The sequence below is a fragment of the Cupressus sempervirens genome, chromosome 10, assembly GCF_028749045.1.
Source record: "Cupressus sempervirens isolate cs-2001-9-10 chromosome 10, ASM2874904v1, whole genome shotgun sequence".
NCBI classification, from domain to species: domain Eukaryota; kingdom Viridiplantae; phylum Streptophyta; class Pinopsida; order Cupressales; family Cupressaceae; genus Cupressus; species Cupressus sempervirens.
The window spans coordinates 789582647-789597512 of NC_143127.1; the positions used below are offsets into that span (position 1 = coordinate 789582647).

A 14866-nucleotide genomic window follows, 5' to 3' on the forward strand; every position below is an offset into this window, starting at 1 on the left:
ATATTATCACACATCAACCCATTGCAAATGGGAACCCTCAGTATTTTGCCTTTTAGGGTTTTATTTTAAGTGGTTTTTATTCACTTTTCGGTCTCTTGCCTGTGTAAGGTTTCAGAGTTCATTCCAAATTCAAGAGTGTCATCAAAAGTGAGAGAAAAAGCATGATCAAATGAGTATATTGATGCAATAGAGGTCCTTAGAAGGACCAAGGGACGAAGATCAATATTGCTTGAAGTCAATTCTGAATTCTACTTTTTAGGAACAGATTAACATGATGAAAGGTTAAAAGATCAATGAAGGTGGAAAGGCAAGGCTCGAGTTGAAGTTCAAGTGGAGATGATATAAGGTTGGATGATTCCAATGCAAGCATGATTTCAACATTAAGAACAACATGGAGAACCCAAGCTATCAAGCTATAAGTTGTTCCAAGATGAAGACCAACTCAAGGCATAAATCCGGGATCAAGTTCTCAAGACATCAAAGTGAAACTCAAAGAGAAAGTGCAACATCATGACAAGTCAAAAAGATGAGGACATCATTACAAACTTGGATTTCAATTGGATTGATCCAGCTACATGAAACACTCACATCACTACTACAAGTGCAAGACCAAGGGTATGACATCATGAAGACATCAGGATTTCAAGTACAAGTGCAAGTTCAAACCTATGATAACAAGAAAGGTTTAAAGGTGAAAAGCTTCAAAGGATGAAAGACTGCATGAAGATGAAGTAATTTGGGAGTATAAACCCATCTCCACACATTAGCTTGGATGTTTTCCATCACAATGGATTGAGGACTTGATGATGTCAAGTATCCAGAGATATTTTTGAATCAACCAAGAAATTAATCAAGTTATAAAATAAGCATGTTGAGGTGGTGCACACTCATCTTCAACCAATCAGATCATGTCAAATGTCCCCATAGAAGAGCTCAATAATATTAAGTCTAGATTCATTGAATCTGCCAAAAGGGAATAAGTCAAAGGAGATTATCTTTTAAAGCAAGATTTGTTGTAAGCCCATGTGGCATTTTATCACTAGCCCATTGATTGGTATCTTTTTGCTATAGGCTCCTACCTAACCCATTTTCTCTTTGGTCAATCAAAAGTGATTTCTTATTGGCAAGCAAGGTGGTGCTTTGATGTAATTAGGTTAGCATTTAATATTTGCTGGTGGTAGTTATGGGAACCCTAATTAGGGTTTTTGCATGTTATTCGTGGCCCCAGATTTCAAATCAATCAGATCCTTTCATTGTACTTAAGCCCAACTTGAATAATTTGTAAGGGAGTTATTAAGATAGTTGCAATAATACTACCATAATTATTTATATTTCATTGTTGGTCTTAATGGTGGATTACTTGTATTATTTTGGAGTATTGCAAGGTTTCTGCATTACGTCACTTTTTGTTAATCTTGAGTAGTAGTCTAGTTGGATGAAAGTAACTGTGGGTTAATCTTTGCAAGACTCTTGCATGATCAATTGGAAGTTTAAAGAATTTTATTTCAATAATTATTTGCACATTGATATGCATTAATTGATGGTATTATTCTAATGGAAATAGTTTGAACATCTTATATTTACCTTAGGAGATCATAGTAGCTTGTTGGAGTTGAAGGCTAGATCAAGTCTAGTAGAGTCACAATAAAATTCACAGTTTCTTGCATTCTAGTAACAGAATAGTTCTCCAAACCCGTTCTCTTTGCAAATTCTTTAGTTAGAAATAGTAGGTATCATAAGTCCCTTTGTGATACCAACATATCACATCATTACAACAAGTAAAAGTCCACAACTAGGACAAATCTTGGGGTTGTTTCATTTGATCACACAATCCATATACATTGTTTAACATATGAGCATCCTTGTTCAAAAGAGAGTTGGAGATTTAATGTCATTTTGAATACTAAAATTTTGAACCTGCATGTTTAAGTGGTCATAGAACTCCCAAACTCGCACCAACAAGATGATAAGGCATGAATGGTTGTATATCACTCAATTTCATGGTCAGCTCACAAAAATTAAGGGCGTCCATATAGCATAGGAGATTGTACTCACATGACAGGCCTTTGAGACAGCATTCAATTGATTGATCAATGTGAGAGCAATAGCAGAACAATTGATACTTATGTGTCAAAATCAAGCGCCTTGAGGAGCTTCCTCAACATGGGAGGGGTAGGGACTCGTCTGACATTGGCAATTTATACTATAGCATTTTATATTATTGCACGTTATACCAACTCAGTCTTGTTATGAAAATCATCAGCTTCCATAGTGCAAGTATATGGTGGTTACAAATAGTTAGACCAAGGATTATCTTAACTCACAATCACTAGTCCTCAAAAAGCACACCTATCATAGAGGTAGGGACATCATTTTAGATGATATGTCGTATTTGAAGCACTCTTGCTGTATTGAACACTACCTTTCAAATAAAGAATTGTCTTTTATATCCTCAGGCAGATGTTCTCTATATAAATTCTGATTCTTATCGTTTGCTTCTACATCTGGCACCATTAAAATGAGGATTCAAACTCAGCTATATGGTTCGTCATCAAGAACTTACTTGACTCAATAGCTTAACTAATGAGACTGCCTCTTCAGGGTTGACTAAGGGCAATGTACCATAAGTGACATCTTCTTCCTTGGCCCATCTTGATTCTCATATCTACTTTTGTTCAAAGGTTGTGTCAGATGGCACTCTGATTTTTTTCCATAGGAGGATAAAGGGAACTGTAACCTGTTATCTTAATACATGTTATGCCAACTTAGTTTTGTTGAAATAATGACCACTTAGGTATTGTAAGTTACATGGATGTTGCAAACAACTAGACCAACAATTGAGGCTTAACCAACAACCAATGATCCTTCGAATAGCACACTTGCTGTTCAGGTCAGGCTGACAATTTTTATGACAGGTCCTCATTGTACCACTTGCACTGGATTGAGCACAACCTTTGAATTAAATTGTTCTACATTCAAATTGTTACTCACATCATTTACTTGTACAAGAGCTTGCAATTTGGTAGTGTAGTTTCAGTAGTTCGCATGGAGATTGATGGCTTTGATGGCGAACAACTCATTTTGGCTTTGCCAAAGTCAAAAGCGTTTAGGCCACTCCCTTGGCATAAAAGGGGTGAGGATGAGCAGCTTGTAAACACTAGGAGGATTAGGGGCGAGCAATATGGCAAATTGCATGAAAATAGATACTGATACAAGTATTCAATATAAGTATGGCATTTGCTATGAATATAGCCAAGATATATGTATGCATGCATGCATATGCATGTGCATATTTGTCTTTCTTTGTTATGTATGCACACAGAAAAACCACCAAACACAGGAAATTTACAATAGAAATTTATCACAAATAGACACACCAAAAATGAGCAATGTGCATAAAAGAAAATATTTTTAGTCTTCACAACAATCCCTTTTCTTTTTTATTGGTATTTTTTCAAGCATTCATTTTTGAATTTTCATGGGATACTGCTTAGATTTCAGTTGCTTATGTTTGATATGTTAGCCAGTCAAATCCATATTCTTACCTACTATGGGCTGCTAATATCTAGGAATGAAACAGGTAGAACTCGGTATAATAGAGGTTTTTCAATTCATCTATGAGAACATCTTATCATAGATTGCATCTATTTCTGTATATACTAAATGGCTAATTGACATATGACAAGCATTTCAGCTTCTATCAATACTTGAGAAAGACATTTCAACACATATAGCACTAAAGAGAGAATCATAACTTACATTTTTCATTAATTTCTGCATAGCACCAGGGTTGCTGGCAACTGAATACATGAGGAAAATTGGAACTGTAACATAGACCCCAAACTTCAATACCTCAAGAATCCCCTTGGAAGTCCCCAAAGAAGACATACTGGTTAGAACTGCAATCTTACACCAATTATCTGCAAGCCAAAAGAAAACTGTTATATTTAGTACTCGTACAGTCATTGTGTTATTTGATGGACTATAATTGATACATTAAAAGTTTAAGTCTTTAACATTTGCGATGTTTTCATTTTGTTGGATGTTTGAAACTTGAAACTTGAAAATGCAACCTTTTGATATGAATCAATGATGTTTTTCATTCTCTCATTTGATTCATTTGATGTCATCCTATGTTCTTATTCTTAGACTTTAGTATTCTTAGATGATGATTCAAATTGAAGCTACGTTTATGATGATTTGATTTTTTTGCTAATTGCTATGTTACATGATGATTTGATGGAAGGAAATGACAATTTAAAATTGTGTTGCTACGATGAATGTGAAATTCATGAATATATTTGAAAATTCATATATATATATATATATATATATATATATATATATATATATATATATATATATATATCCCCTGCTCCGGCCTAAAAAAAAGTCCCACAAGTCCGTTGTCCCATCCCCTCATCCTGGAGACTTGGGGTGACATAGCGTAGGATGCATATTTAAAAAGAGTCAAGAACTGTCAACAGTGCTAAAGATTTGGAAAAACACAAGCAGCATTAGGAACAGGTCACAGGGCATAGAGCATATATAGCAAAAAGAAGAAGAAAAAATTATCAAAGTCTCATGATAAATTGGGAATTTCTCAGGAGCATAGAGTTGTATTAAAGGAAGCCTTTGTTTTTTTTTTGTTTTTTCTTTCTCTTCACAGTTACCCAACCCTCTTACACGTTGGCTGCCTCTTCTTGCCATTCCATCAATTTACATTCAGACATCCTCACATAAACCGCACTCCTTCCATCTTGTTGATTCTGATTCCCATCAGAATGAGCATCCCCCTCCTCGCAAGTATCTACACGTCATTTTTTCTCCCTCTCATACAGCGTTGCAATATCTTTCTTATTCACAGGCATCTCATCATAACCAGAATGGACAGCCTTAGCACTGTCCAAACAAGGTTGAAATCCTCTTCTGATTGTTGCGGAATCACACCAATTACTACTTGAGAAAAAACTCTTCTATCGTTCACTCTCCAACTCCATTGTATAATGACAGTGGGAACATCCTCCCACCAAGAGGTATGCTTATCCTATTTCTGTCTAGCACATTGGGCAGCCATATGCCTAGTCCGAAAACACCACCTACTCCTAAAAGATACCCCTTCATGATCAAACACCGCCTACTCCAAAAGGATACCCCTTCATGCCACAGGCTGCACCTAGAATATTTTTGAGGTTTTGATTCAGCAATATTTCTGCAGGAAGTCCATCAGCCATATTCATCTCCACTAAAATCTGAGAATAGGTTTAATGCAAGAGATTGGTTGACTCTTCATCTACCACTAATAAGCATAGTTACCGATTTGGGATACGAATCCATTTCGGGCACGTGAATCAGATTCGTGATTTTTTATTTTTCCCATTATGATTCGTGAAGATTCGTGACTGTATGTGTGTGTGTGTATATATATATATATATATATACACATTGGGGATTAATGACGAATTCATGAGGATTCGTGACAGATTCATGCGGGGTCTGGATTTGACCCTGTGGATTCATCCGGATTCATGGTCCACGGATCCGAACGGATCCACAGTCCAAAACAAGGATTTTGCCCGGATCCGAACGGAACTGGATCCAAATCGGACCCAGACCCGTATCTGGCCTTCCAAGCACAAATCCGATAACTAGGCTTGTAAGCTATCCAAGGAATTTCCTATTTACTTCTAAACACAAAACAAACCAGAAATATAACAACAATTTTGGGAGTCTTACCCACAATGGAACCCTGTCAAAAGTTTCCTTGACTAGACAAAAAGCCAGATGCCAAGGTTTCAACATCAGGTGATGCTCATTCTCCCAGTTCCAAGGACATTCACATATGATATTAACCCTATCTCGAACATTTTCAAAAACTACAATGAGAAAACCTCTGCACCCACATAATTTTGAACACATCCATTCAAAACCGGAATCAGCTCCCAATTCTATAAAATACAATTGTGAAGCTCACATAAACTTGGTCGCCAGCTTTGGAATCATCCGATCAAACCAAACTCGAAGAAAACCGCAATGTTATCCACTTCTACTTCTGCCTCGTCTACGAAATCCACAATGATGGCCCTAGTTTGTCATGGCCCGATGCCTCTACTAAACACGCTATCAACTGTTGATGATCTGTCACTCCAAGCCCAAAAGGAACATTTGGACCAGACCATTTTTTCCCAAGGGTTTCTTCGGCACCACATCCATTTGACATGGCAGCCTTTGCTCCTATCTTTCCACTTCCCCAAGCCGACCATCATCCCAGCCATTGATCTGTGTGTTCTCCTTCCCCTTCAAACCTTGGCTTGCATTTTTCTTATCTCCGACCAGCCTTGGTGTTTACCGTACGGGTAAAATAAATGAACACATACAGACAATGGAAACACGAACAGCAAAACTCCTTTTATTATATTCGCATACGCCAAACATTACATTATGCTTGATAAGATAAGATGAATCCTCTACAATGATCCCAGACAAGGTATAAATACTATCCGCCGAACCTTCCCGAAGGAGTCCGTCGGCCACAAACATTATGTCCGCTACAAACTATTTACTGACGACGTCGGCTACAGAATACAGAAACACTGACGACAATCACTCCGTCGGCTATAGAAACACCGACGACAATCACTCCGTCGGCTACAGAAACACCAACAACAATCACCCTGTAGGCTACACAATATTTACCGACAACATCGTCCCCCCAAAAGAAAAAGTCGTCTCCTGACAACTAACAAAATATCTGAGACAAATTAACAAACCAAATACATTAACGAACTAACTGCAACAAGAAAAATCTACTTCTATCACATCACTTTCACATTCATCCCGCTGCATCTGTAGCCTCTGCTAATACAATACTGACTCCTCAAGCTGATCTTGATAGCCAACCGTGCTGCTTTCTCTGTCCAACTCCTAGGTACCTTGAGCCAAGTGCTGCTGAACTGCCTCCAACTGGACGATCAGCTCCTCCCGAGCTCTCTATGCATCCACCAAGATAGTCTCATAGCCAACACCTACTCCAAGTGCCTCTCGTACACAAACACTCCATGTCTGCAGCAGCTCCAAGTCTTCTCAACTGGTCAGACTCCCACGACTGATATACGCAACGAATGGGGGCCGGCAGGGTCGAGGGGCAGTGCCCCTCATCGCCAAGACCAAATGAGCACTCTGAAACCCACACAAAAATGCACGGAACACACCGTTTCTGTTATGTTCTGCAGATTCTACACTCTTTCTGGCAACCGCTGGTGCTTCCCCTTCCTTTTGACATCATCCGTTACTCATTCTGAACTACTTCAATCTATTGTTGTTTTTCTTTCTTTTTTCTTTTTTTCTTTTTCTTCTTCTTCTAGAAAACTTCCTGTCACCTTCCTTCTGCCGAACTCATCACACCTCAAAGCATAGAGTGTAACTCTGTGAGAGGTTCATGGAATAAGACACCTGCGGAAAGACTGATGGGAATGATCTGCAGGGACAATTGATGCCCACGAAAAGGTGAAGAGAATTGCTGGAATGAAGAACTCCATAGAAAGATAAGGGAAAGAACGCCACGGACAGCTCACAATCTCCACAAATCCGCTCACAAACATCTCATTCCTACTCAAACAACCTCCACAAACCTATTTCCTCCACAATCCGCCGCTTGGAACACAAAAACACTCCTCAGCATCATCCAGACTCAAACCCCCACCCAAAGCCAAAGCCGCCGCCTGCTAGAGTCACTCCAACACACAACATGCAGACGTTCCCTTCCATCGTGCTTCCCAAAAGAAGAACGCGTGAACGATGCTAATGAAGTTATAAGTTGCCACATGGAACAGTCTACGGAAGAATGCTTGCTTGACGCAGAACAGGGGCCACGGAAAGACTATATTACCCACAGAAAACCCTTGACGAAAACTCCGCGGAATGGAGTTTGCGGGCTACTGAATAAACCCCACGGGAGCAACTTTGCGGGAGGATGAAAGGTAAATCACAGTCCACGGCCATATACACCACGGGAATACTGTTCCACACCCGCGGGAGAGTCTTTTACATGCAGAAGAAAATCATTATAAGAAAGCCCCGCAGACACAACACCGCGGGTCTGCGGACAAGTTGTCTGCAGGCTTCTTCTTTCTTTCTCTCTCTCTCTCTCTCTCTTTTTTCTTTTTTCCTCCTCTTTCTTTTTTTTTCTTCTTTTTTTGTCAAAAATTTTTTCCTTTCTTTTTTTTCTTTTTCTTTTTTTTTCGTTTTTTCTTTTTCTTTTTCTTTTTATTTCTTTTTTTCAAAAGGAAAACAGCACCTCAATTCTACCTCCAGGCATCGCCATTCTGCAACGACGAGGGAGTCAGCTGGCCATTCTGCGACAACGACAGAGTCCTCCTGGCACCATATATTTGCAATTTAGATCCGTTGACTACCGGAGGCATCTCTTGCTCGTCCAATGTCTCCAATTTAATCGATCCATTGTCGCCAACCTTCCGGTTCTGATATGGTCCAACCCATCTAGCCTTAAACTTTTTCGGTTTGATTTCATTCAACCGTCGTACTTGAGTACCGATTGCCCCGACTGAAACCTGTTGAGTTTGAGATGCTTGTTATGCCACGCCTTAAGTCTGTTCTCTATCACCTCCGTTGCCCACTGTGCCTCCGGTCGTCGCGCATCTAAACTATTTCCTTGATGTCAGTACCCTTACCCAATTTTATGGTGCGATGCATTCTTTTCTTCTTGTGCGGTCCGTTCACCATGTACCGGATGGTGGGATCTTCCTTTTTTCCGGGTACAGACTGTATGTTCTTCCCCTCAACTTCAATCACAACCGCCTTTCCTTCTTCCGCTTCTCTGTATTCCTTCGAACATTCATTTTTTTTTGTTTTCTCACCTTCGTCAACCCTTAACATATTACAATTCGGAAATAGTTCGTAGTCTTCTATTTGCCAATGAAAAAGGCCATTCACCGAGTCCAGGTCGTCATCATTCGATCCCCCTTCTAGTCTCAATATTCCTTCTTCATCCGGTTCCATTCTCTGCTTTCTTTCGTCGTCACTTTGGCCTTCACCTTTTGAATCTGACGATGTTGCCTCCTCACCTAACATTTGTGTGTGCAAGTCAATTATGAATCTTTTGCCTCTGCGCTCCATTGATAGGGTATTTCGTTTCCAATCATGTTTTACTTTTGCTTGCACCAACCAATTTCGTCCCAGAACAGCATCATATCCTTTTATTTTCAATGGAATGACTACGAAATCCAATAAAAATGGTTGCGTTCCAATAGTTACCGGTTGCGCTTTCAAGATTCCCAACGGTTTAATTCCATGTTGGTCTGCCGTGAGCAATTGAAATGCAGGTGGCCACAACGTCGGCTTTCCCAACTTCTTCCAAGTATCCTCCGGTTAGACATTCACGCCAGACCCTCCGTCGACAATTGTGTCTGTCAAAATATTTCCCAAAATCCCCATCTCAACGACCATCGGATGTTTTCCTGTCGTGAGCGCCAGAAGCATTGGGTCTGTTGCTGTCGTTGGACTACTGTCCATTCCTATGTCCTTCGTTGCTTTCAGAAATGGTGTATGATTCAGAATGGCCGTTCGTAACTGGGGCATTGTGAGATCACTTATCTTGACCGGTATCTCTGTTTGTAAGATTTGTCGTACGATGTTTTGTTCTACGAAGTTCCTTGCCAAGGTGCTGGTGATGTCCTTCAACTGAGATGTCTCTGTCAATGATGCCTTTCCAATTTCCGCTTGCGCTACCCCCAATTTTCTCTTTTCCTCCGCCAACAGTTTTGCTTGCCTTCGCGTAATTGCCAAAACCTCCTCTTCATCCATGCCAACAGTAATCAAGTTTACTCCAGACTTTGGGCACTTGGCATCTTCATGGTCGCCGAGTCCGCACCATCTGCATAATAATTTCAATGTGTTTGCCACTATACAATCCCGCACAAAAATGACCCCACAAATTACATGCTCGGCATTGAACAATCGACCGTCCATTTGCATCATACTGGGTTAGACTTCGGCTCCCATTATTATTATTATTGTTCGCATTGTTATTGTTATTTTGCCCTCTGCCCTCTGCTATTATCCCTGTACCCACCCAGAGTGGCACCATCAATGTTTGCATTTCCGTTCCCTCCTGACGTGGAAGTTGCCTGTGTAAGAAGCACTTGCGGAGATCCTCTGGTTTTCATGTTAAAGGGGCATTCTTTTGTCGAATGGCCCATGATCTGACAAATGTCACAGAATTGGTTCTTTGGACACGATCCTTTAGTATGACCGTCGGTCTTACACTTCATGCACCACAACTCACTGCTTTTTGGCTCCTTCTGCATGTTTTTAAACTCCATCATGCGGATCATGTCCTTCTGTAGGGCACGAACCTTCTTGCTATTGCCTTCATCGTTGCTGCTATCTTCTCCAACAGGCTCGTCGTCATCAGAATCAAATGAGCTAGTGTTCTTCTTCTTTGTTTTCTACTCACTTTCGAGGTCCAATGCTCTGTTATAAGCTTCCGTGTATGATGACGGCGGCACAATTTTCATTTTCTTTCGCAACTTCAAGCGTAGGCCTTCCACGAACCATCTTTTCTGAAGTCCGTCTGCTGGCTTACTTTCCATTTTATTTATCAAATCTTTTAATTTCCTAACGTAAACGCGGACGGTTTCGTTCTTCCCCTGCTTAGTATTGAAGATCTCTGCTACAATTTCATTATCATCCCGCAACAATTTAAATTCTGCTAGAAACTCCTTTTTAATGTTATCCCAACTATTTAGCTTTTGTGGATTTGTATCAGTAAACCAGTCAATTGCCACGCCCTGTAAGGTGGCCGGAAATTGTCTCATCCAATCATCTTCATCAGTTATCCCATTTGCCCTCCAGATCGTTTCACATGTTTTGCAATGTCCAATGGGATCGGTCGTACCATCGCCATCGAACTTCGGCAATTTCTCTTTTGGTCCCGCCATCACGATTGGTTTTTGTAAATAGGCATTGCTTGGTCTTGCAACATTGGCGCTCTTCACTCCCACACCGGCAGTCTGCACTCCCACACCGACGGACTAGTCTCCCACACCGACAGTCTGCACTCCCACACCAGCGGACTAGTCTCCCACACTAGCGGTCTGCACTCCCACACCAATGGACTGGTCTCCCACACCGACGGACTGCACTCCCACACCGGCGGATTGTTCTCCCACACCGGCGGACTGCACTCCCACACCTGCAGATTGTTCTCCCACATCGGCGGACTACACTCCCACACCGGCGGACGTTTCTCCCACACCGGCAGACTGTTTTCCCACACCGTCAGACTCAACAGCTATGAACCTTGGTGACGAAGGGTGTATTGAAGTTGTCCCTTGCGGAAGTATTTCCTAGACGAAGAGTTCACTCCAAGCTCTTGCTCCGTTGGCACTCCGAGCCGTGCGAGTCGATGCTCTTCCATCCGGATTCTCTTCCCTCAACGAACACAAATTCTAAAACTCCTTCCGTGCTTCTTCCACCAATTCCACCCGCTGCCGAGTTTCCTCCAACAAGTCTTCCGTGCTCCAATTTCCGTTGGCAATCTTCTGGAATCTCCTTCGACGTTCAGCTTGTTGTGCCAGAATTAAATTTTCTTGCGCAATACAAATTCCATCTTTTCCCTTGACCTTATTTCGATCCTTGTTAAGGTGATTTGGCATTAATCTTCATTCCTCCCACCTTCCAGGTTCATAAGGCAACGGTGCCAAATGTTTACCGTACAGGTAAAATAAATGAACACATACAGACAATGGAAACACGAATAGCAGAACTCTTTTTATTATATTTGCATATGCCAGACATTACATTATGCTTGATAAGATAAGATGAATCCTCTACAATGATCCCAGACGGGGTACAAATACTATCCGCCGAACCTTCCCGAAAGAGACTCTCAACCACAAACATTATGTCCGCTACAAACTATTTACCGACGACGTCGGCTACAGAATACAGAAACACCGACGACAATCACTCCGTCGGCTACAAAAACACCGACGACAATCACCCCGTCGGCTACACAATATTTACCGACGACACTTGGCTGCTCTGCCATACACCCTTGTGATTCCCCGTTCCTCCTGTCAATTACCAAATTCTTCTTCCACACCCAATTACACTGTTTCAGCTCACCATTTGTCGTCTCACCTCAATTGGCAGCAAAGGGCCAGGAACCCAGTTGCAGAAGTCGAAGGCAGCGATTCCATTTCCTAATAGTTAAAAAAATCTAATATTATTACTATTATTTATTATTAAATCCTTTTTTATAGAGGCCAGCACACTAGAAATGATCTATTTTTTTATTCATGACCATGCTATGTACTTCTAAAAATATTGAAAATAAGATTTTGGATATATTGTTCCCTGGGTATCTTCAGCATATTGGGTCGTACTTCATTGTTGCCAACCATTTCAATATTTATATTGAATTCAATTATTAAAGATATGTTTAGCTGTTGTTTCTGTTTAGTTGATGATTCATTCTCATTCAAACAAATTTTATCCTGATCTCAGATCAGAAATTCCCTTTTCGTCCAAAATCAAGTTCCTATAATGATTAGTATTTTTAATTTTACCTATCAAAATATTAGACTAGTGGTAATATTTTGTAAGTAGTTGATGTTTCCAAATTTTGGAAGCAGTGGGTGCTGTATGATTCTATTTTTATTAATATGAGAAATCTCAACAAGATAACGGATTCTTTCAATAAGGTATATTGTGTTCATTTTTTTATGTGGTTATGCAAAACTGAATTCATACAATGTTTCTGTTTAGCTCTTTACTCAATGTCCTTTCAACAACACTACATGACTTGGACATATGTCTTCATTAGAGAAAGCTAAACTTGGCATCAGAAATACAATGCCATTGGCTAGACCTCTTTACTCCATCTGGGCTTTAAGTTGACTCTTATCTTTGACATATTTGTTTATCCTGTTTACCAAGTTTAAGCAAATGAAGTAAATTTGTTTTCATTATTTAAATTTTAAATGCTCCACTGCTAGAGTACTGACTTCTGCTTTTAAGTTTTATGCTCTGGCAAAAAGCCCATGAAGTGTAGGTGTTAGCCTTGACATTTAATATAGAACAACTGGCCTTCGAGCTTAATCTTGATATACTATTTGTATGGAATATTACTCCTATAAGGTAATTGAAAAACAACAAACAATTCAATCTGAGGCAATTCTGAAGATTACAGATGTGAAGATTACATGAATATGAATGCAACACAAACATTACTACTCATTTTCATTTTAGAAAGTAATAAAATACTGGTGGTTACCCCCAGGCAAGTAGCAACAAACAGTCACACTGCAGCCTTTCCTTCAACAAGCAGCATCATTGTATTTTGTCCTCCATTAGTTTTAAAGTTATTATTTTTGTTGTTGTGCTGCTTTCAAGACTAACCTGACAAACAATAATAAATATACTCACCATTCAAATATTGTAACATGAAAGAGATTTCCTAATTCATCTGCTTTATATTAATCCTGAACAAATTATTTGTAACACCTCCCTTGAACTTGTGCTTTGTCTTGAGGTGGAATCTCTTGCCTCTACTCCTATCTACAAATGCATTTAACCCATATATATACTAATGCTTAAACCAAGTGCTTCATCCAATACATCTCCAAAACAAGTTCAAAGATCTGAGCAGAAGCTTGATGCACCTGCATCTCTTGTTTTACTGTTCAAAAGTTTAAAAACTGGCCATATAGACCATCAAATTATAGGAATGTCTCTTATTGGAAAAAACTAACTTTAGACAGTTGAAAATTTCCACCTTCCGCCTGAAGACAATTTTTAACTTGTAACCAATATTTTCATTTGGAAGACTCCAAAAATCTTGTATCAAGCTCAAGAATCTAATAGCAATCTACTTTTCATTTATTATAAAACAGCAGTACTGCTTTGATAGGGCTTCATAGTTTTTTTTCCTCAAAAGTCTGCCTTAATTTATCTCATCAACGTCGCGGATAGCATGACACAATTTGTGCAGAGTCTTGAGGTGAGTCACTTGCACTGCCAGATCACTTTCATAGCCAGATAAGCAATCTGAGCACTGCCAGATCATTTTTGTTGTGTTTTATTTCAATTCTTAAAAAATTCTATTATTTAATCATTAATGAAACCATTAGTTCTGTGTTTTTATCTGTGGCTGTTTTCATATACAATATTATTGCAATATCTTGTGTTAGATCCTTATTTGTTTCTTCACATGGAGATGTTTCGAATTGTCAAATGAATTTTATGTTCATTTGGTAGTGTAAAAAAAATATTATTCTGTTTTCATTGCTCTTGAGATTTGATAGAATCGTTTAGTATTGAGAGTATGGCAGCTCTGCTGATTAATAATTTAGTATTGAAAGTTAGCAGCTACTACTGATGCTGTAAATGCAGTGGATGCCACAGCTAATTTCATGTGGAGGGAATAAAAGAGATGGGTCATCTTCATATGTTAAACTTAACGTATTCTTCTTCACAAAGCTCATACATCATACAGTATATTTCTTCCTAAAGATGGACTATGAGTGTTATCCAAAACATCGATGTAAAAACAAACACACAATTGAATCCAAGAATAGCAGTAAGAACTAAGAAGTATATTTCTTCCCAATTTTGCGTCATTCTACTGGCTCTTGAACTATCAAGACCAAACACCAAAATGCAAAGAATTGGTGTGGCACAAAAGACTACATTTTTATGATTATGTTGAATAACTGACAAACAGCTTGGTTTTTCAAATGGATAATCTTCCACCCGGTTAGTTACTTATTAAGGCCTCTGCTCCAATTTGGTACCAATATGATTTTCATATTATTATGTTCTTTCCTGAAACCATATGACTGTT

The 14866-nt window shown here is 39.4% G+C and overlaps 1 protein-coding gene across 3 annotated transcripts in view; it reads right to left on the minus strand.

Annotated features, from left to right (window-relative positions):
• The window catches only part of LOC149536275 (uncharacterized), a 44165-nt gene that overhangs the window by 16033 nt on the left and 13266 nt on the right, over positions 1-14866 (minus strand). For 2 of the 3 annotated variants that reach the window (XM_089806483.1, XM_089806484.1), the window contains one exon: positions 3760-3920. In XM_089806483.1, the coding sequence (XP_089662609.1) occupies positions 3760-3888 (129 nt within the window). In that variant the 5' untranslated portion in view covers positions 3889-3920. Of the gene's footprint in view, positions 1-3759; positions 3921-13297; positions 13423-14866 lie in introns of all 3 variants that reach the window. The other variant, XM_089806485.1, reaches the window with a different exon arrangement.